Source organism: Coccomyxa subellipsoidea (genome assembly GCF_000258705.1).
Source record: "Coccomyxa subellipsoidea C-169, whole genome shotgun sequence".
Classification (NCBI taxonomy): Eukaryota; Viridiplantae; Chlorophyta; class Trebouxiophyceae; family Coccomyxaceae; genus Coccomyxa; species Coccomyxa subellipsoidea.
This window is the reverse complement of record NW_005178036.1, coordinates 1,290,138-1,308,912: the sequence shown is the minus strand read 5'-3', so window position 1 is coordinate 1,308,912 and position 18,775 is coordinate 1,290,138. Positions and strand designations below refer to the sequence as shown.

The 18,775-nt window shown below is 52.3% G+C and overlaps 5 protein-coding genes across 5 annotated transcripts; 4 read left to right on the top strand and 1 right to left on the bottom strand.

Moving 5' to 3' along the window:
* COCSUDRAFT_63121 (hypothetical protein) lies at positions 1-3,936 on the bottom strand (the record flags this gene model as incomplete). Its single annotated transcript, XM_005648081.1, has 10 exons — positions 1-270; positions 591-760; positions 1,094-1,242; positions 1,510-1,695; positions 2,055-2,229; positions 2,365-2,467; positions 2,593-2,682; positions 3,044-3,182; positions 3,361-3,503; positions 3,832-3,936. 10 exons carry the CDS (start codon positions 3,934-3,936, stop codon positions 1-3), a joined length of 1,530 nt encoding a protein of 509 aa, XP_005648138.1.
* A 243-nt stretch (positions 3,937-4,179) lies between these two features.
* Positions 4,180-6,554, top strand: COCSUDRAFT_28927 (photosystem II biogenesis protein Psp29). Its single transcript, XM_005648080.1, has 6 exons — positions 4,180-4,368; positions 4,612-4,673; positions 4,790-4,938; positions 5,074-5,199; positions 5,351-5,620; positions 5,870-6,554. Exons 1-6 carry the CDS (start codon positions 4,247-4,249, stop codon positions 6,011-6,013), a joined length of 873 nt encoding a protein of 290 aa, XP_005648137.1. The 5' UTR covers positions 4,180-4,246; the 3' UTR covers positions 6,014-6,554.
* Positions 6,555-9,272: 2,718 nt separating this feature from the next.
* On the top strand, positions 9,273-12,365 carry COCSUDRAFT_66002 (hypothetical protein; the record flags this gene model as incomplete). Its single annotated transcript, XM_005648079.1, has 6 exons — positions 9,273-9,293; positions 9,469-9,702; positions 10,016-10,183; positions 10,482-10,685; positions 10,930-11,058; positions 11,273-12,365. 6 exons carry the CDS (start codon positions 9,273-9,275, stop codon positions 11,402-11,404), a joined length of 888 nt encoding a protein of 295 aa, XP_005648136.1. The 3' UTR covers positions 11,405-12,365.
* Positions 12,366-13,390: 1,025 nt separating this feature from the next.
* COCSUDRAFT_63118 (hypothetical protein) lies at positions 13,391-14,422 on the top strand (the record flags this gene model as incomplete). Its single annotated transcript, XM_005648078.1, has 4 exons — positions 13,391-13,546; positions 13,632-13,760; positions 13,897-13,990; positions 14,262-14,422. 4 exons carry the CDS (start codon positions 13,391-13,393, stop codon positions 14,420-14,422), a joined length of 540 nt encoding a protein of 179 aa, XP_005648135.1.
* Positions 14,423-14,898: 476 nt separating this feature from the next.
* Positions 14,899-16,670, top strand: COCSUDRAFT_83691 (hypothetical protein; the record flags this gene model as incomplete). The annotated part of the gene is made up of 6 exons (XM_005648303.1): positions 14,899-15,046; positions 15,198-15,277; positions 15,554-15,682; positions 15,984-16,109; positions 16,435-16,488; positions 16,653-16,670. The coding sequence occupies 6 exons, from the start codon at positions 14,899-14,901 to the stop codon at positions 16,668-16,670; spliced, it is 555 nt and encodes a 184-aa protein (XP_005648360.1).
* Positions 16,671-18,775: the final 2,105 nt, after the last annotated feature.

Sequence of the window (18,775 nt, the reverse complement as noted above, 5' to 3'; positions counted from 1 at the left end):
CTAGTCAATAGTCAATCCAGACTGGCATGTCGGGTCTCTTGTCTCATCAAATCTGCGCACGATTTCTCGCAGCAGGGGCTGCGCAAGACGGTGGCCCCATGAGGATTTCTGGCCATCTAAACTGTCATCTGTCTCCCAGTGCGCAATCATCTGCGATGCTGAGTTGAACCAGTCCATCTCATTGATGAGGGGCTCCACAAACATGTTCTCTCCGCTCTCATCCCAGTGCGTTCCCAGCGCAACGTCCACACGCGCAAACATTCGAGCCACCTGCAATGTATCCAGTGGTGCACTTTGTGCCAACTAGCCATGCAAAGTGCACGGCAGTACCTATAGTAGTTCCCCTGACATCTGCAAAAGTGAACAGGAGTGGTATCGTTGTCAAGCGTGTATGTAATGAGCTGCCATAAACTTCCCACTGAGAGCATGCAAGCATACGTACACGTTTTGCAGCACTATTACACAGCCAGACTGCTGGCACAAGTCCCCTTAAGCTTTCCGCCCCTGAAGCCAGGCAATACAGTCTACTAGACAGTACTGCCTGGCTTCAGGGGCGGTAGTCCATGCAGTCATGTAGAGGGAGTCCTCACCGTAGTCAAGGACCCGTTGTGATGAGCGGCCATCGCACGAGCTCCGCTGAGCGCCGCGTCAACAAATATCTGGTACAGCTCTGGACAGGGCCAGGGGCTGCGCCTCTGATTCAGCTTGTCCACCATATCCAGGCCCCCCACCTTGACTTTAGAGGGCTCCACACCCCCATCTGCACTCGCCAAGAAGTGTGAGGAGCGCAATTAACCCTGTGCGAATGATAGACCAATCCAGGACTATCTTCCCGCAAACCTGCCGCATTGCCCACTTGAAAGGCTGCCTCACGAAGTAAACGCACCTGATCATATGGAGTAGAGACTTTATATAATTGTAGCAATCCCTGCTGTGCATGTCATGTCATGTACTCTACAGTACTTGTAAATGGGGGCCCCACCTAGTTGTCTTTTGGTGCCTCCTAAGCTGGGCTCCAAAGGTATGCACATGCAAGAACCATAGGTTGAACGGCACTGACTTGCAGCAGGTTTGCTGCGCTGAGAGAGCTTACCAGGAGGCTCGATGACGTCACTCCAGAAGTAGCCGGGTGGCAGCGTCAGACTTGCCATGTAGATGCCCTCGTCCAGAATAGCTGGCGTGTAGACAACCACTGTATCCTCTGGAGTCCCCGTCGCTGCTGCGCCGCCTATGAGATATACCCTGTGCATGCACTGTCACATGTCAAGTGCTGCTGAATCATACTCCCAAAAGGCTGACGCATGCAAGTGGCTGGCATGCCCTCGTTGCGTAACTCAATGGACCTAAGGCACCAGCTTGACCTCTGGGTGAGGCAGTCTGTCACAGGCCACCTGAGGCAGGAATGCAAAGACGTCTCCGGCATGAATTGCACCATATGTCCATGTTTGTGAAAGATCAGGCAAAGAGGCTTGAACAAATATCATGCAGATATCGTGGTGAGCAGCGCACCTGTATTCCAGGTCGGGCATGTCCATGATCTTGGGCTGCAGCAGCCACCCCTCGCCACAGCTCCTTGAAGCCATCAGCTGGGCTGCCTTTTTCAGGTAGGGCTCTGTGGATATGGCGCCAGAGTGTTGCAAGTCTGGCGGAAGGTCAGCTGGCAGAGGCGGCTTTGCTCTCCAGGGCTCATCCCCCCTGCAATAGCATCGCGTGCATGGGCTATGCTTCTGTCTGAAGATGCTGAAATTCAAAGTGCTTGTTGATGTGGGTGCAGGTGCCTACCTGTAGGTATGATGGTGCCCTATTGAATTTTGAAGGCGCAGTGCCCTGGCTGGGAAATCGAACGAAGTCATCATAATGGCCCCCTCTGAAAACTCTCTCTTTATAACATACTGCCAGATCTGCTCACCATCCTCGGTCATCTTAGCACCTGCCAAGCATCCCACATTCAGAATATTACTACACTGGATATGTCCACTCCACAAGGACATTTTGAGCGGCAAAGAGTTGAGCAAAACGTCCATCTTTGCTCTCCTTCGGCAGATTGAAAGCACTTGCCAGAGGCCGCGTGCTCACCACTATTTCTGCTCACATCTGCGCCGTGCCTGCGCAGTTGTTGCAGCTCTCTTTCTAGTCGCAGCAGGCCATCATATATCGCTTCCATGGTAGCGTCCAGAAGAGTATCAGTGCTTACAACTATGTCGTCATTGTGGCACAGAGCCAGAAGCTCTGCATGCCAAATATAAAGACCTTGCTAAAATTCACTGCCTTCACATCCCATCAAAGGCATCATGCTACTACATGTCAATTTTCTATGCATGCTGAGAAGTGCTAAAGTTAGCAAGATTGTGCAGATAGGTGTACCTTCTGGTGTGCCTGGAGTTTCCACAAAAGATGTAGGAATTGGCGGAGTCCTTCGCACGGTATCAGCCTCAAAATAGCCTTGATACATCCCATGCAGCTGCCTCTGTCATGCCACTACACCCTTCTTCAGCAAACGTAAACTGCGCACTTGCAAATAGGAGACGTGTTGCAGCTGAACAGTGTACACTGGCAAGCAAAGGGGACAGAAGGTGATGTAGTGGAGTGGACCTTGTCTGCCAGCGTGGCCCATTCTGCCAGGCTTGGCAAAGTGGTGACTCCAGTCAGGTCGACCAGAGCCTGCACCTGCTCAATGACATCCTGTGCATCCCATGCAAGAGGGTCCCGTCCGAGAGTGGCCACCAGAAAAGCATCGTGGAGCCGCGGCACCAAGCGAGGCAACAAGAGGACTGTGTTCTGGAGACCTGCCCAGAAATAGACAACATATCAGGCGCTGTCCTAGTAGTGGTCATTAGTTGTGGGGCAGTCACGACACCCATGCGATGGACAGGGACTGCTCAAAGGCTGCACCTGCACTGAACAAAAGTCCATTGTCTGCTGCTGGCATATCAGAAACCTGCGCTGCGCGGGCCACCGTTGACGCTGATAACAATGCTTGCCTGATTAATTGTAGGGTGGCGTAAAGCTGCACAAATTAGCAAAAAGCGAGAGGAGCATGAACCTTGCTGGCGTTGAGCGCGGCCTGCCAGAAGCTGTCCACCGAGGTGACGTGAAGACGGTCAAGGGTCAAATTGATGGGCCTCTCTGCGAAAGGGTGTGCCACATCTACTAGGCCAAGCTCCCCAAGGCTGCCGTTTGACCTGCACACCATCATATTGTGATCCCTCTTCCCCCAACTGTACATAGTCTCCTCAACAGAACACAGTGCTCAATGAATTCAGCGCTCAACCAAGTTAACATGTTCGGTGTGTTGTCATGGAAAAATTGCCACATGGAAGCGAGTCATTGTGAGGAAATCAGGAGCTCAATGTCGCGCACATTGCAGCCTGGTACATGAGGACAAGGTTGGACGGCAGCATGACACTCGCATTGCCATGATTGAGAACATCATCCACAAGCTCTGTGAAGGTGTTGTAAGGAATGCCTTCGAGTTCTGCTGCTCTGTGTGTCCTATCTGGGATCTGCGGCAGGGCATGCCAATCTCAATTTCAGACCCTTCCACTCTCTTTCGTGTGCAGACCGAGCTCAGCTAACGCTAGAGACACATCAGACATGTACCTGAAGCAATTCTCCTTCAGAGAAAAAGTCCTTGAGACTCTTGACCCAAGGCAGCAGTCCTGCTCTTGTTATATCATTGACAGGTATCTTTTCCCAGCAAAGATGAAAATTTGGATCCAGAACGAACAGGACCTCAAGGTCACTCAGTACTGTTTCTGGAAATTGCAGGCTGGGCAGCCTTTCATTCGGATCATCCGTGGAAGATATCAGATCATGTGGTTCTCCAGTAACCTGCGTCGACCAGTGCCTCGAATGTATCACATCCGCAAAATTGACCACAATGAACGCGAATAGAAGGCCCACCCCCACTGACAGAAAGTCTCTATTGGGCAACATTTCCTCTAGAGATCGCTTCGAATTCGCTCACATAGTGCAGGGCAAGATGAGGCCTGATTGCGTTGTGAGAAGGTCCTTGAGAGGCTCATGAGCGTCGGATGTTTCCTTGGACAGGTGCACTGTGCTCACCTTGGACTGCATGCATAGGGCTTTGGGGTGATGATAAAATTTCGAGGGGCTTTGAGATCTCGAAATCCAGCTCTGCTTTGCGATTCAAGGTCGTGAATGAACCACATGCGCGTCGTTCTGTACACCTGCTTAATTTCCATCAAGACGATCTTTTTCAAGGTATAGTATCTGGTTGAGTCGGATGGTGTTCGCGCTTGAACAGACGATGCCTAGCTTGGCGGCCAGCCGATCAACGAATTATCATCCTGCGTTCCTTTTCAAGCAGCACGTTGCATGCAGACAGCTAGCCTATGGTATCAGCAGGCATGTTTTCGCGACTTTAATAAGATAAACGAGAGTCTGTGGGTCGTAGATTTATCAGTAGTATTGGCTTGTGTGCTTTCACATGTGTGTATCAGTTTGCTGCTTGAAACCAGGCACCATTATGTGAGGTTATTGGTGCATCAACTAGCCTTGAGCTATCACTGAATATGAAAGACATGAGAGGCTTGGATAGAATTTACGATCGTTAGTATGGGAATACTAAGCTTTGCGTGGGCTCTGCAGGAGGCAGCAGTGTTGGACCAACTCAACGTCTGCTAGACGCTCGCTGGTGGTCCGTGCTGGAGGTAGACATCTGCATGATCGTTTCATTCTACATCTTGTTACACACTCCGTCAGCCTGTTGGACATGTGAAGGAAAGCAGCACAAGATCTTATCTGTTCTGTGCTTGGCTGTTGGCAGAATGGAACCCACCCACTGTGGCAGAAACAAAGAGGAATTTCTACGAAGCCTTCAGCCGCCCTATTCCCGGCATCTACAGCAATGTCATCCAGGAACTGCTAGTCCAGCACCACATCATGCGGTACAACAAGAGCTACAGCTACGACGAGGCGAGTCAAAGGCTGCAACCCTGGCATTATATCGCTGAATCATCGAAAAGGAAGCATGCAGACAGTTGTGATGTTGTTGTACATAACCCCAGCTATAGCGTTGTAAGGTGCATTATGTCTTTTGGTTACTTGCAGGTGTTCGGTCTCGGCTTTGTCAGCGTTTTTGACCAGGTTTTGGAAGGCCTCCCAGAGGGCGACAAAGGTGCACTCTTCTCGGCGTACATCGGCTCACTCGGCGAGAATGGAGACCAGTACAGACAGGTACAATCTTGGGCGCCTCCACTTGAAACGGGATTGCCTTCTTGCATGGCCGATCAGTGCAGTAGATTTGTGGGTGGGGCACTATAAATGAAGTCCCTTTCTTGCATGGCCGATCAGTATGTGGCACTCACCATCGCTTACGCTGTCGCAGGACGCAGAGAAGGTTGAGGCACTGGCAAAGGAGTTGTCGGGGCCGGCAGAGCTCAAGCCGGATGCAGAAGGCAGCGAGCTGCAGAAGAAGCTGGCCAGCATTGCAGAGCGCTCCAGCCAGGGCAACTTCCTGTACACCAAGTTCTTCGCCATCGGCCTCTTCCGCCTGCTGGAGCTCACCGGCGCCAAGGACCCCAAGGCCCTGGAGGGCCTGGTCTCAGCCATGAAGATACCCCAGGAGTCTGTCAGCCGCGACCTCATGACCTACAAGGTGGGTACTTCATGCATAATCACGCCTATTGGCACCTCAGACCATTGTCATCTTGCATGAGGAAGCATGTGAATGAGTCAAGGGTGCCCTTTCAGAAGCTACGTGCAAATCGACATCGTCATATCAATACAGAGAGCATGCTAGGCCCCGTGCATATCGAGAGGGTGGAAAGCTGTTTGGGAGGCGTGCAATACTTGAGATTGGTGTATAGAGATGTAAAAGGCTGATACGGGATGATCTGCGTTTCAGGGAGTGCTGTCGAAGCTGAGCGCGGCCAAGGACCTCATGAACGAGATGTATGCGCGCGAGAAGAAGAAGGCGGCAGAGCGCGAGGCGGAGAAGAAGGCCAAGGCCGACAAGGAGGTGCAGACTGTGGATGCTGTGACCTCTTGAGCTTGGAGCCCTCTTTATCCAGGCTGTCTGGGGACCTGTTTTGCTTGACCGGGCTGGGACTCTGGGACTTCTGAGGCATCACAAGTCCTGTGGTACATTCCGCCAAGGAGATCTTCCTTGGCCGGAGCATCGCCGGAGCATCAACGAGGAAGGATTGTTCCATGGGGTGCCGATGTGTCAGACTGGGGACCAAGAGGATGCGTTAAAAGTGAGGGTTATTTGGGCATAAACAAGGCCTTGCTGCTGAGGCTGGGAAACTAAACCTGCAAGCCCTGGCAAAATTACTCTTGTTGACAGCAAATTTTCAGGCGCGCTGTTCGTGCCAAGACAGCAACAGTTGCGGTTATCTCTGACTCAGAGGTGATCGGATGTGATTGTGATTTGCAGAATCTGAAATATCGTCCGTCTCGTTCGTATCCACTAATAATGCCATTGTAGGCAGAAATGCAGGCACGTTGTGAAGGACAAAAAATATGCACAATGTGCGCTGTGCAACCGCTGTGAGAGAGCTGCTATTTTGACTGTAACGAAAACATACTTAACTACTCCGAGTAGTTAGAGTAGAAGGGAGTCCCTTCTAGTATGACTGGAGTTGCAGAGAATCTGGGGACATCTTGGCTTCTGACAGCTCCAGCTATCTGATCTTAAACTTTCTATCAAGGTCTCAAGGTTCTAGAGCTGCTAGAAACATTTGCTCATCATCCATGTGTTCATGCACGCAGCTCTCTCGTGGTTCACAGCCCGTTTGCGTTGCATCGTCAAACCAGATGTCGCCATAATAGATTGTCAATTCCTCTCCTTGCTGCAGCACCAGAAGATTATTGAGGTGGTGCGCATTGTGCACCTTCACACCCTTTCAAAGAGAAATACTTTCCGGAAATTCTGCATTATCTGTTAGGGAGCATCTATGATAAAACCGGGCCGCACCGAGACGTCTCGTGCAGCAAAGAACCGAATGATCAAGTTCTGTCTATCGACGCGATAGTCCAGGGAAGGTCTCCTAGAATGGTTGAAGAGCGATCCGACGCCGAGGCACAGCAGGAAATCGCCCTTAAACTTGAAAAGGTAGTGCTCGAGGATAGTATGCCTGGCCCATCAAACAATGTGATCATGCCAGTCGCATTTGTCCTCAATTGAACAGGCCTGATGCATGGCACCAAGCAGCAGCAAAGAAAGCCCCCTGGGAGATTTGGTGAAATGCTTGTGGCACCTCATATGCTCGTTGTACTCGTCTCTAGGTATCAATATGCAGTGCGCCTCTTCCACTAGCTGTCCCTTGCACAAGTCCAGCCTTGCAGCAACACCTGTGTGTACCCTGCTTTCAGTACTGTACACATAAGAGCAAGTCAATTCCTGCGTATTATAATAGACGGCCAGGAAAGATGAATCGGCAGAGGGGCAGCCAGTCACCTCGAGCTTTGTCTTCACCAGTCTTCAGAGGAGTCTTTATGATCTGGTAGGAACACGAGCAGGAGGCATTGCGCTGCATTCTACTTGAAGTGCTATCGGTGCTGTCTTGATGTACATCTTCGGTGTTTTCATTGATCATGACTTGTCTTGAGTGGGATACAACAAAGTAGATCAGCCCGCCAAATGTTTGTGACGGTGTCCTTGTGTCCAGAAAGAAGACCTTGAAGGGCCGGATATCGTCCTGATGTCGTAAATGTGTTTGTTTGTGAGAGAAAGAAGGGAAGGGGACGGTTGAAGGTGAGGAATGGGCTAGCTTCCTTGGTCGTCTGTCGACATCAAGGTGTCGGAGTTCGAGGCGAAGAGCGTAGCTAGCCGCACCTGCCTCCCTCGAAATCCACCCCAGAAAGAAGCATTTCAGAGGAGCGTCCACTATTTTCCAGCTAATCCACTTCTGTTGAAATCAAACGCACCACGCACTCTGCATCACGTTAGTTATTGATTGGGACATGGTTTATGATGTGATCCGGTGAGCTATTATCATTGACGTTACCTGGGAAGTCGCAAGCCAGCAAGATTGAAGTGGTTGGTTTGCCATATTTTGCCTCAACCACAACACACAATCTATCTGAAAGCTCTTCAGGTCTTCAGCATAGTGACAATTCTGACTGACAGCAGTGACAGCGATGAAACGTGCGGCTTCAGAAAGTGAAGAGGGAGGTGGACGACTCACCAACGGGGTGAAAGCCCCACGGTTAGATCAATCAGAAGCAGCAGATGCACACGGAAGTGAAGAGGTAATGACAATTCCCATGGACTTATAGAAAAGTATAGGTTGTAAAAAAAAGGAAATGAAAGTCTCCCGGGAGAAAGGGTTTCGAAGGGCCGTCAGCAGGACAATCCGCGTCTTCTTCTTCGTATGTCACACATAGTCGCATGAAAACTGCATTATGGGCTGCTGAATTCCTGTCGTGGAGGATGCCACTCGATTTGTATGCCCCTGCTGTTCCTCTACTACTGTATCCGTTCAATCAGGCAAGAGCATGCTGTGGTGATGCTGTGTCCGCTGACCGTTATGTAAGAAGGAATGGTCTAGTTCCTGTTTCATAACATATGAGTGGAGAGCTCGATGCTCTCTGTTCGAACAAACCGTACGTGTGAGCTGATAGCAGGAGAGGCCTGAGGGGATATTGCTTAAATAGTTAGATGTCTCGATCTTCCGGGTGGTCTGGTGTGCAGACGTTTAAGCACATTAATTTTATCACAAGGGTGCCTCAAGGATGCCTCATGTGGATCACAAAAGGGGGCCATTTTGTTCATTCGCCCGCTTCTCTGCACCTTACAATATCTTTGGTCATCCACCTTGGCGCACTCTGCTCCCTGCCTTGATTCTTCATCAATTCTTTTCTTGATGACATAGCTCGTCTGACGTTCTTGTCCGTATTGTGGACAGGATGAGAAGAATAAGAGCATGAGGAGGAGTTCCAGACCAAAGGCCTTCCCAAAGCGCAGCCTGCGGGATGGTGGGTTACATAGTCCCTTCTGTTCACATGCTTATGTGAAGCCAGTGTCCCATCTTGTATTAATGTGATGGAATCCTGCACTGTACTTACAGATCACCATATGTTCGTGCTTTGACAGATGAGCCACTGCCAGTGCTGCACTATAAAGAGGGAGAGCCGCTCAAAGACCTGTCGAAGTATCTTGTGGATGGGGAGGAAAGATTTGTGGAGGTAAAATCTCGATGCAGATCAAGTTTGCCGTCTTGTCACTTTCCCCGTCTTCCTGGTATATGCGCGCCCCTTACTGACCCCTGATTCTGCGCCGGCAGGTGAAGATACCAGCAGAATGTATGAGCAACGGCAATCGGCAGGTGCGTTTGCCAGAATTTGGCCAGAATTGGAGCAAAACGTGCAGCACATTATCGGCAGCATTGCCTTATTCAGCAAAAAATGCCCTGTGCTTGCACGATTGCTTGCCACAGACAAGTTTGGTGCAGCTTGGGCCTATGTGATCAGCAGTGGCTCAGGAATGGGGATTGCGCACAGGTGAGGGCGAGGCAGCTGTGGGGCAACGAGGTGTACACTCAGGACAGCGATCTGGTGGCGGTGCTGATGCACTGCGGCTTCTACAACCATGCGCTGTCGGCGCCGCCCGCATCGGCCGCGCACGTGCGTGCCGTCGTGCAGCCGCTGCCGCCGCAGCCGGCATACCACTCGCGTGCGCGCAACTCCATCCGCTCCCGTGCTTGGGGCGCCGCTGTCGAGGGCTGCTCCTACCGGGTGCGCCCCCCAGCCACAGTCTGCTCTCAACATGCTGCTGCCAGAATTTGCCATTGGACTCTCTCGTGCTAGGTCCTGCATCCTGGACATGTTGCTGCCGGACTTGGCCAGATATCTTTTTTCTGCCTGCTTGGACATGGGTTCTCCTTGTGCAAGACCCAGGGGCCCATCAGGCGTGGGAAGGGTGGCAATGTGGGCTATGAAGTTGACTTCTGTCACGAGATGTCTTGGGGGTGAGTTGAAACCCATATGCGAGGCTGCCTGCTTGATTAGCAGGATATTCAAGGTGCCTGAAAGTCTAGATCCGCTGCAGGTGGAGAAATGCGCGCTGGTGTCAAGGAGCGGGGTGCTGACAGACTTGGAGCCCAGCCCGGATGGGGCGGCGGCCGTGGTCCCCACCTTCACGCCTGCGCAGTACGAGCGCGCCATGAACACACGCGCTGCCGCCTCCTCCATGGAACGCCGGCAACGCACCATGCAGGTACGCCCTTGCAATGCCTCAATGCCCAGCAACTTTCCTCTTTTGACTTGTCCAGCCTCCTGCACGATCTTGAGGGCCTTGTTGCATGTCCATGTCATCCTTGCCCTCACTGCCTGACGATTGCCCCTCACTGCCTGACGATGGATGTCAGAAAACACGGATTCTTCCCAAGTGTTGCATTCACCTTGAGACCTGTTGAGCCTGCCAGGCTTGAGGTCTTTGTCCTCACTGTTGCTTCTGTGTCAGCTGGGGGGGTAACTGGGAGGAAAGGCTGAGCGTGAATGTCTGGTGGGAGCAGGAGGTGACGATCCAGTACAACCTGTGCAACGAGCCCTGGCTCAAGTACAGCATGGCGGCGGTGGCGGACAGGGGCCTCAAGCCCAGCCAGTGGACGAGCGCGCGCCTGCACAAGGAGGTCCTCTTCCTGGAGACCCTCAGAGAGCGCTACGAGCTGTCCCGCGTCGACACCCCGGCCGCAGCGGCCCCAGCCGACCCCCCTCCGGTGCGCATTGGTGCCCGCCAAGAAGTCCATCAGCAGTTACTCAATTCTGTGCAAACATCATGGTGACCGGGATTACAGACCCCACCAGATATTGAGGTGGGGCTACCTGTGCTTTCACTGGATATTTCCTGATGTATGCTGGCTGGCAGCCTTTGAGGTTGCACTGAGTGGTGTCCATTGTGCGGAAATGGGGAATTGAAGCGGGAAATATTTACAGCTCTGAAATATGTTTACTGGATGACAGGGGGAGGTGTTCCGATGGGCGCGGTGCCGGCGGATACTGACGCAGGCGCACATGCGGCGCGTGGGCATGCCGCTCCCTGAAGCCCACCTGGATATCCTGGAGCCTGCCCTAGCCTGGGAAGACCTGCAGGTATGCTGCTCTGATCCTGCACACTGATCCTGCTTACACCAGAGCGCCTCTTGACTCGTCTGTTGGTGCTCCTCTCATGATCAATCAGATGAAAACTTACATGTGCGGGGTGCTGATGCATAGGTTGCACCAATCTTTTGAGACCTGGAAGAAGCAAGAAGCCCTGTAGATGCAGACAGAGGCGCTGACTTGTTGGTTGTGTGGCTGTGCGCAGTGGAGCCCTACGGGAGTGGCAGTGAAGGGGAAGTCGTATCAGATAGTGCGCTTGCATTTCTCTCAACAGCCGCGGCTGAATGGCGCTACAGAGCTTGCAATGCTTGACACAGCAACGCCCATGGAGTCGTGAGCATGCAGCTTGAAAGGAGTAGCCGCTCCTGCTGTGCACTGGGCCGTACTGGGTCCAGCCAGTCGGCTGGCCCTTAGAAACAAACGGGAAGGGTTGAGGTTGGTCAAAGGGGCAAGTGTTTTGTGACCCATTATGCTCACAAGAAAGCATGCGCAGCATTAAGCACGGTCCCACACATATGTATGGAGTGCACCAGATAGGGACAAGGCTCCTTGAAGCAGGCATATGCGGAGACATTGGGTCAACTGTCACACTTCAAGCTCAACGCTAGCGCTTTTTGCCTTGGCTGAACAATAATTTAGTCAAAACCCGAAAGAGATGTTTTTAGAACCTCAAGTGGTGCAGGTGTAGCCACAAGTTGGTATGTCATCTTGGCAGTGCTGGCACGTTGGCTTTTTTTAATTGTGCAGGCAAACTTGAAGTGAACCCTCGGGTCCGGAAGAATAAGAGGTCATGTGCACATGTACATGTGTGACGCTGTCTGGCAGAGCGTGACAGGCTGCCACTTTCTGGACAGTTTGCTTCCTGAATCGGCCATCTGGCATCGACATTTGTTGCAACTGGATCCAAATTCTGGATTCCTGAATATGCTGACGGCATGGTCACCGGTGAATGCGTGGCCTAGGCCTCAAGCTTCAAGGTTGTGAGTATTACTAATACTGTTAGTAATATCATGACCGATCAGCGTTGATGCCGTTATGGCAGTGCACGGCACGGTGCCTGTGGGCATGTTGACATACGTTGACGAGTTGATGTACGTTGACGTTGATGCATGTTGACGACTCGGAGTCGACTCAAGTCGGGTTGCGGCAGCCTGCCTGGCAGGCCTGGCTCCTAGGCCCTAGGAGCACTCCGGGAGTGCTGAGCTGATCACTATGAGTGCACTATGAGTTTAAGCTTCAAACAAGTTACCCAACGTTGGTAGTGACCAACTGCAATCCAGATATGTAACAAATTGGACTGAATCCTCCCCTGTACTTACTCAAAGTCCATTCAAGCACATGCACCTGCCTGCAGGGCACCAACTTCAACCTGCCATGATGGTGATCCTGCACAGCCTGTTTAGGCGACCTGCTGGTTCGCGAATTGCTTTCGGACAGCTGTACCCTTGGTGCCAGCACGCCATGCAAAACTGGTCCTGGCGATTGCTGTTCAGGGCAATTATACATGGTTTGTATTCGATACGAAGAGCAGACATGTTTTGGTCACGCTGACAACATTTGCTGCTAAAATTCGCAACGGTCGAACAGTATCCGTTAGAGCAGAATGAATTTGGGAGCTCTCCAGGCGCTCATCCTCTGCCGAAATGGACTCACTAGATGTAGTACTAAATGCTAACGTGAGTGAGATTCCACCCTCCTTTCGATCAATGCTTATTTCCCAATTTGGTCCACTGTAAGCCCTAGACAGATCTAGCAGGATGAGCATTTTCTCCAGTCGCCATGAAGGCGCCTCAATCTGAACAGAAGCTGCGTATCCTGAGTTTCAATCTCGGATGCTAAGAAGTGACCTGAACAAATTGGAATGACTTGTCTTTTAGGTGTGCATTGAATACCAAAGCTTGGCAGGTGCAACCCAGAGACAAGCAAGGGGCAGAGGGATCAACATTGAGCTCAAATGTGGGGACAGTGGCAGCCTGGCCTGCTTAAAAGTCGGCTTCTCACCCAAAGAGGTGAGCGAATAATCTGACTCAGACGGGGACAGAGGGCCCCTGTGTTCATCAAGATGGTCAATTTTCTTCCAGCCCCTCATCGTAAACGAATTTGCTGTGCAGGGAAGCTTTCTACTAAAGCCGCCTCTTTCAATGATATCCTCTCGCATACCAGAGGGGCTTCTCACCATAAAAGTGGACAGAGTGCTTGTCCACACAGGCGCTCCACCTTACAGGATCCAGGTGAAACATCCTTGATGCCAATACCTAGTGTCCTCGATATCAATTGAAACTGTAAATTGCAGCAGTTCCCAAGGGCATTCTTCTGCCATAGAATGCTTTGGGCTGAGGGTCTGCTCCAATTGGCGGCGCAGGTCATGATTTCTGGAGGTGAACCCACGAGCCTTGCAGCGCTGAGGGATGCCCTGCACAGGATCATGATGGGGGCCAGGGGCCAGCCTCTGAGGCCCCTGCACCCCAACATCATGCAGGTCTGCCTCAGGTGTCATTGACTCAGTGTAACCTCCCTGGGCTTGGGCACAGAAATTCTGAGGCATTGTGTGTTGGGTGCACCAGGCGAGGCAGGTGCTGGGCAAGAGGAAGGCTCCTGACTCATGTGGCCCGTCTATGTCTGGCATTAGCCACAGGAGCTGCCACAGCGAGAGTGCCACGGCAACGTCAGGCAGGTCTGTAGACAAGGCGCAGGTAAGCACATGCAACGCTCCTGCAACCCTGACATTCCAATTTGCATCTTTCATGCACCAGCAAATGCTTTATCTCAGCCTTCTGCATCGCCTTTGTGCGGGAGCTAGCGAGCTGAAGCCAGGTGGTTCCTGCGCAGGACTCTGAGCCTCTGCCACCACTGTCCCCAGAGCAGCAGCGAGTGGTTGACCTGGTCCTGTCCGGCAAGAGTGTCTTCTTCACCGGTTGTGCTGGTGCGACACTACAGCTTTTCTCTCTGCCTCACTCGTACAGAGATTGCCGTGGTTGAGCTTGTGCGACACACTGAACACATGTACACACAGCTTAAAGCAGGCAAAAATTGTTCAGCTTCTTGCTAGGCCTTGGTGTTCGCAGGGTAGCATGCTGGCGGTGCTTTTTGTCAAATCAAAGTTCACTTGCTTCAAATAGGGTAAGAGTAAGGACCCTGTCAGACCAGCATGTCATGACCAGGGCATGGCTTGACTGTGGAATGTCTGCACCCAGGCACTGGGAAGTCGCTGGTGATCAAGCACATGCTGAGGGCGCTGCCAGCGGCCACCACATATCTGACGGCCTCCACAGGGCTGGCAGCGTCTGCACTGGGAGGCACCACCCTCAATGCATTCGCCGGCATTGGCAGGGCTGAAGGCGGCCTCCAGGCGTGACCCTGCGCCTTCTCACATTTTTGAATTACTTGACTTCAGCAAAATCTGGGCATGGAATGCAACCACGGACAGCAGGGCGCACAAGCTGGGCCGGTGCAGTGCGCCTTAGTGTGCTTTTCCTACTGAAAGAAACGTTTGGCATGGACAGGGCATGCTGAAGATGGCGTCCCGGCCGGATGCTGCAAAGAGGTGGCGGATGGCCACCACCCTCATCATTGACGAGGTGACTTCCCAGCCCTTTTTCTGCACCTTTAACCCTTCATCTCCTGGCTGCACGGCTTCATCGTCGACAAAAGCCCGTATAACAAGAAGCAAAAAAGCTTGGCTGATGCAGCTCAGTCTTTGGGTTTTGCGCATGTAGAGAGCAGCGCCACTCAGCCGTGACAAGAGCCAACAGCACCTCTATACACTGAAGTTTGAACGTAGAGTCAGCTCGAGTTCTTAATCTGCGCATGCATGCGCAAGCACAGATTTCTATGGTGGACGGGCGCATGCTGGATGATCTGGAGGAGGTGGTAAGGAGCGTGCGGCGCTGCAAGCACCCCTTTGGCGGCCTGCAACTCGTCCTCACCGGCGACTTCCACCAGCTTCCTCCCGTCGCCAAGGGCCGCCAGGCCACGGCAGGTGCACTGAACGACTCAGTCATTCTGGTCTCCTCCTTTAATGCATTCTTCTTGCTGCACAATCCAAGCTGCAACGCCTTGTCCTCTTCGGTGGGTGCGCATTGTGGTTCAGTTGTGCAGAATTTCTTAACAGCTGCCGGCTTGCCATGCAGAGCGGAGGTTTGCGTTTGAGGCGGACTGCTGGGATACCTGCATTAGCACCTGCCTGCTGCTCACCAAGGTCTACAGACAGGTGCGACTGCTCTTTAGTCCGCCCAATCTAGAGGAGCACCTGGGAAAGGTGGGACAGTTGTGTCATGACCAACCCAAATGTAAATCGATCTGCAAAAAGAGGGGCCGGGAAGCTCGAAACAACGGCATATTCACAGATAGATGAGATACTAGGAATTACTCAAGCAAGTGCCTACGTGCGGACCACTCTAGTTCTGCCTCTGCATCTTGGTGCTAAGTGGGTTGTGTCTGAGATCCAGAAAGTGTGGACGGCAGTCTGACAATTGTGGGGCTGCAGGCGGACAGGGAGTTCGTGGACATCTTGAGCGCGGTGCGGAGCGGCCGGTGCGGCGCGTCCGTGCTGGGCAAACTTAAGGCACACTGCGGAAGGCCTCTGGGCGAGGTTGACAGCATTCTGCCAACAAAGGTGGGCCTCCACTGACAGAGATCTCCTCAACGTTGTGGCCGTTTACATTCATCTCAGGCACAGCAAGAGGAACTTGTTGCATGCATAGCAGGGATGTTGCATGCATGCATGCATAACAAGTTCCTCTTGTTATGCATTCCTCTGGTTATTAGTAATATATGACCACTAGATAGGGCTCCCTAACGTAGTATGCATAGCAGGGATGCGAAAAGGGCAGGCCTGGCTCGGGCAGAGGGGCACTCAGACACTTGATATGTTGATGGGAGATTGATAATGGTGTTTGGTGTGTCTGGCTGCGCAGCTGTACACGCACACGGATGACGTGGACGCGATAAACAGCTGCCACCTGGCAGAGCTGGGCGGCGAGGCGGTGCGCTTTGTGGCGCAGGACACCGGCAACACCGACGCCCTCAAATCCGCATGCCACGTGCGCCTCGTCACCAGCTCCAATGCAGTCCAAGCAACACCGTGGCATAAAGGATAAGAAGTGCTTGTCATGCAAGGCTCAGGCCCAGCCGTGGTGTGATCAGACCATCCAGCGTGCAGGCGGCTCAAAGTACCACCTAGAGGTTTTGCACCACCTTCAGCATGCAGTGGGTACTGCAACTATCGTGCTTTGTTACGTACTGTGTATGTCCTCAGATTCAGTGGATTACATGGCATACTCAAAAGACTAGATATGTTGATTACCCCCGCAGCATGCAGCCACAGGGTGAGTGGACCGCTCAGAGAGGCTATATCCGGCTGTGCAGGCCAAGCCGGTGGTGGAGCTGAAGGCGGGCGCGCAGGTGATGCTGACGCGCAATGTGAGCGCAAAGAGGGGCCTCGTGAACGGCGCGCGGGGTGTCATCGAGCGCTTTGTCGGCAACTCCATCCGCCTTCCTGTCGTCCGATTCGCCAGCGTGAGCGCCCCTGCATGTTGCACACTTAAGACTTGGATGAGTGATCGCTTGTATTCTGCCTGATGCAGGGGTTTCTTTGGCCTTGATGTGTGTGGGATGCGCGCCAAGGCCGACCAGGGGAGTTCGGTTCAGGTCGCCAATACATTGAGCCTAATTTATTCATGTGGCTGAGCGAGAGCAGCATGCATGCGCTCGGTCTTGACTGAAGAGCAGCCTTGAGTCAGGCGGCTCTGATGGATGCGCGGCTGCATGCATGCAGGGATTGGAAGTCACCGTGGGCAAGGAGCGGTGGACTGTCAAGTCTGGCAACCGAGTCCTTGCCACTAGGACACAGGTATGGGGCCCTCACAGATGTCAGTATCATGATTGCCTTTGCAGCTCTGCTTATGGATTGACGGGAAAATCGGGAATGTGCAATTGAGCATGTGGGGTCCTGTGGGTGCAGATTCCCTTGGCCTGCGCATGGGCCCTTAGTGTGCACAAGTCACAGGGGATGACCCTCGACAGAGTGGAGGTGAACCTGGCAAGGGCCTTTGAGGCTGGCATGGCCTATGTTGCACTCAGGTGAGGGCCACGCATGCATGACATCTTCCCATTGCTGACTTGGATGGAAATTATCACATCTGCCGCATGCAACCATGAGCCCTAGGCCCAGTAATCATTACAAGACTGTTTGTGTGGCTGCAGTCGTGCCAGGTCGCTGGAGGGGCTGCATGTGAGTGGGGACATTCACCCTCAAGCGCTGCAGGCCGACCCAAGGGTCACAGCCTTCTACGCAGCAATGGCGAATCGATGAAGTCAGCCAGGAATAGCCATTGCCAGAGGAATGCTTCCCAATTTCTTTTTCACTTGTGAGAGCTGCGGCACATTGCTGCATAACAGGTTTGATCAGTGCTTGTTGAGAGAAGTGAGAAGTGAGAACTGACGAGTAACCATGAGGTACAACATGTTGCAATATTGCTAATGCCAGTGCCTTTTGTATGGAGTCCTCACTCAGCTCAGCTGAGCTATTACTGTGGTACCATTAGATTTACAGTTGGATATAAACATTGAATAGTACGATATTGGCGAAGCAGTTTGCAGGAGCTCGTAATTAAAATCAGCATCGTATCTGGTGCTCCTCTTTTGTCACTTGCCAGAATGTTGAGGACTATGGAGACATTTAATAAAATGCTTGCAAGAGCAGGCCAGCAAAAATGAAATCTTAGCGCAGCCACTTATGTCAAGTTGCAAAGTTGGCAAATGCATAATATTGCAGGTTTGCCCGGCTGCGAATCTGCCACACCAAGCCTTACGAGTATGATCTTTGAGCAGCTATAAAAAACCTAACAGAAATAATTCTTCTCCACAAGTAAAACCAAATGCAAAACCTTCAGCAGCTAATCTTTCATAATCTCCTCAAGGGCGGGTTCCTTGCTACACCAAGCAGCTGTCCTACCTAGCTAGTATGAGGCCTCTGCGCGCCTGCAGCTTGCTAAATAGCTCTCACACCGATTCTCCTCTCAGACCTGATCTACTGGAGTGGACCGGATCAGGTGTTGCTTGTCCGGCGACGGCTTGCAGCTCTTCCCTTGCCAAGGCACTTCTCCAAGTGCGGAGCAAACCTGGGCACAGCAGTGAGATGCACGACATAGATTTAGATACAGACCGGGGATAATCAGCAAGACAAAGATCACACACCCAAGATGAGACAGGACAGATGCAACACAGCAGGTGCACATAGCCTTCAACTGTTGTATTGTCTGTTTGATCGTGAGATGCTCAAGCTGACCTGGATGCAGCGATGCGCCGGCCACATTGTATACATGTCACCTCGTCTCGAGGCTGCTGTGTGAGCACTTGTCCAAAAACATCCACCAGCACAAGCTTGGCACCTTTCACCTGCATTACATGCACGATTGTCAATGGGACTGTCCAGCTGCGTTCCCTGCACCCTGGACAATTATTGGGACTCTTGAAGTATTACTCACCGGTGGCGCTAAGACCTTCTGATCTGTGCTGGCCGCCGGTTTGCTTGGGGGCAAGCTCTCCCTTGAAATCTGCCACGCGCCCCAAAGCACTGGTCAGCTGACATGAAAATATGCGAGCTATAATGCCTTCAAGGGTTCCTTAGGCATTCAGCATACAGCTTGTCTCGCACCGTGCCAGTTTTGATGCTCCTGTGAGTTTGGACTGCAATATCCGTCAAGAT

Coding starts and splice junctions, on each gene's coding strand:
- COCSUDRAFT_28927 (XM_005648080.1), top strand. CDS start 4,247: ATGGTGTTCGCGCTTGAACAGACGATGCCTAGCTTGGCGGCCAGCCGA. Junction 4,369..4,611: donor CTAGCCTATGGTATCAGCAG/GCATGTTTTCGC, acceptor TGGGCTCTGCAG/GAGGCAGCAGTGTTGGACCA. Junction 5,200..5,350: donor ATGGAGACCAGTACAGACAG/GTACAATCTTGG, acceptor ACGCTGTCGCAG/GACGCAGAGAAGGTTGAGGC.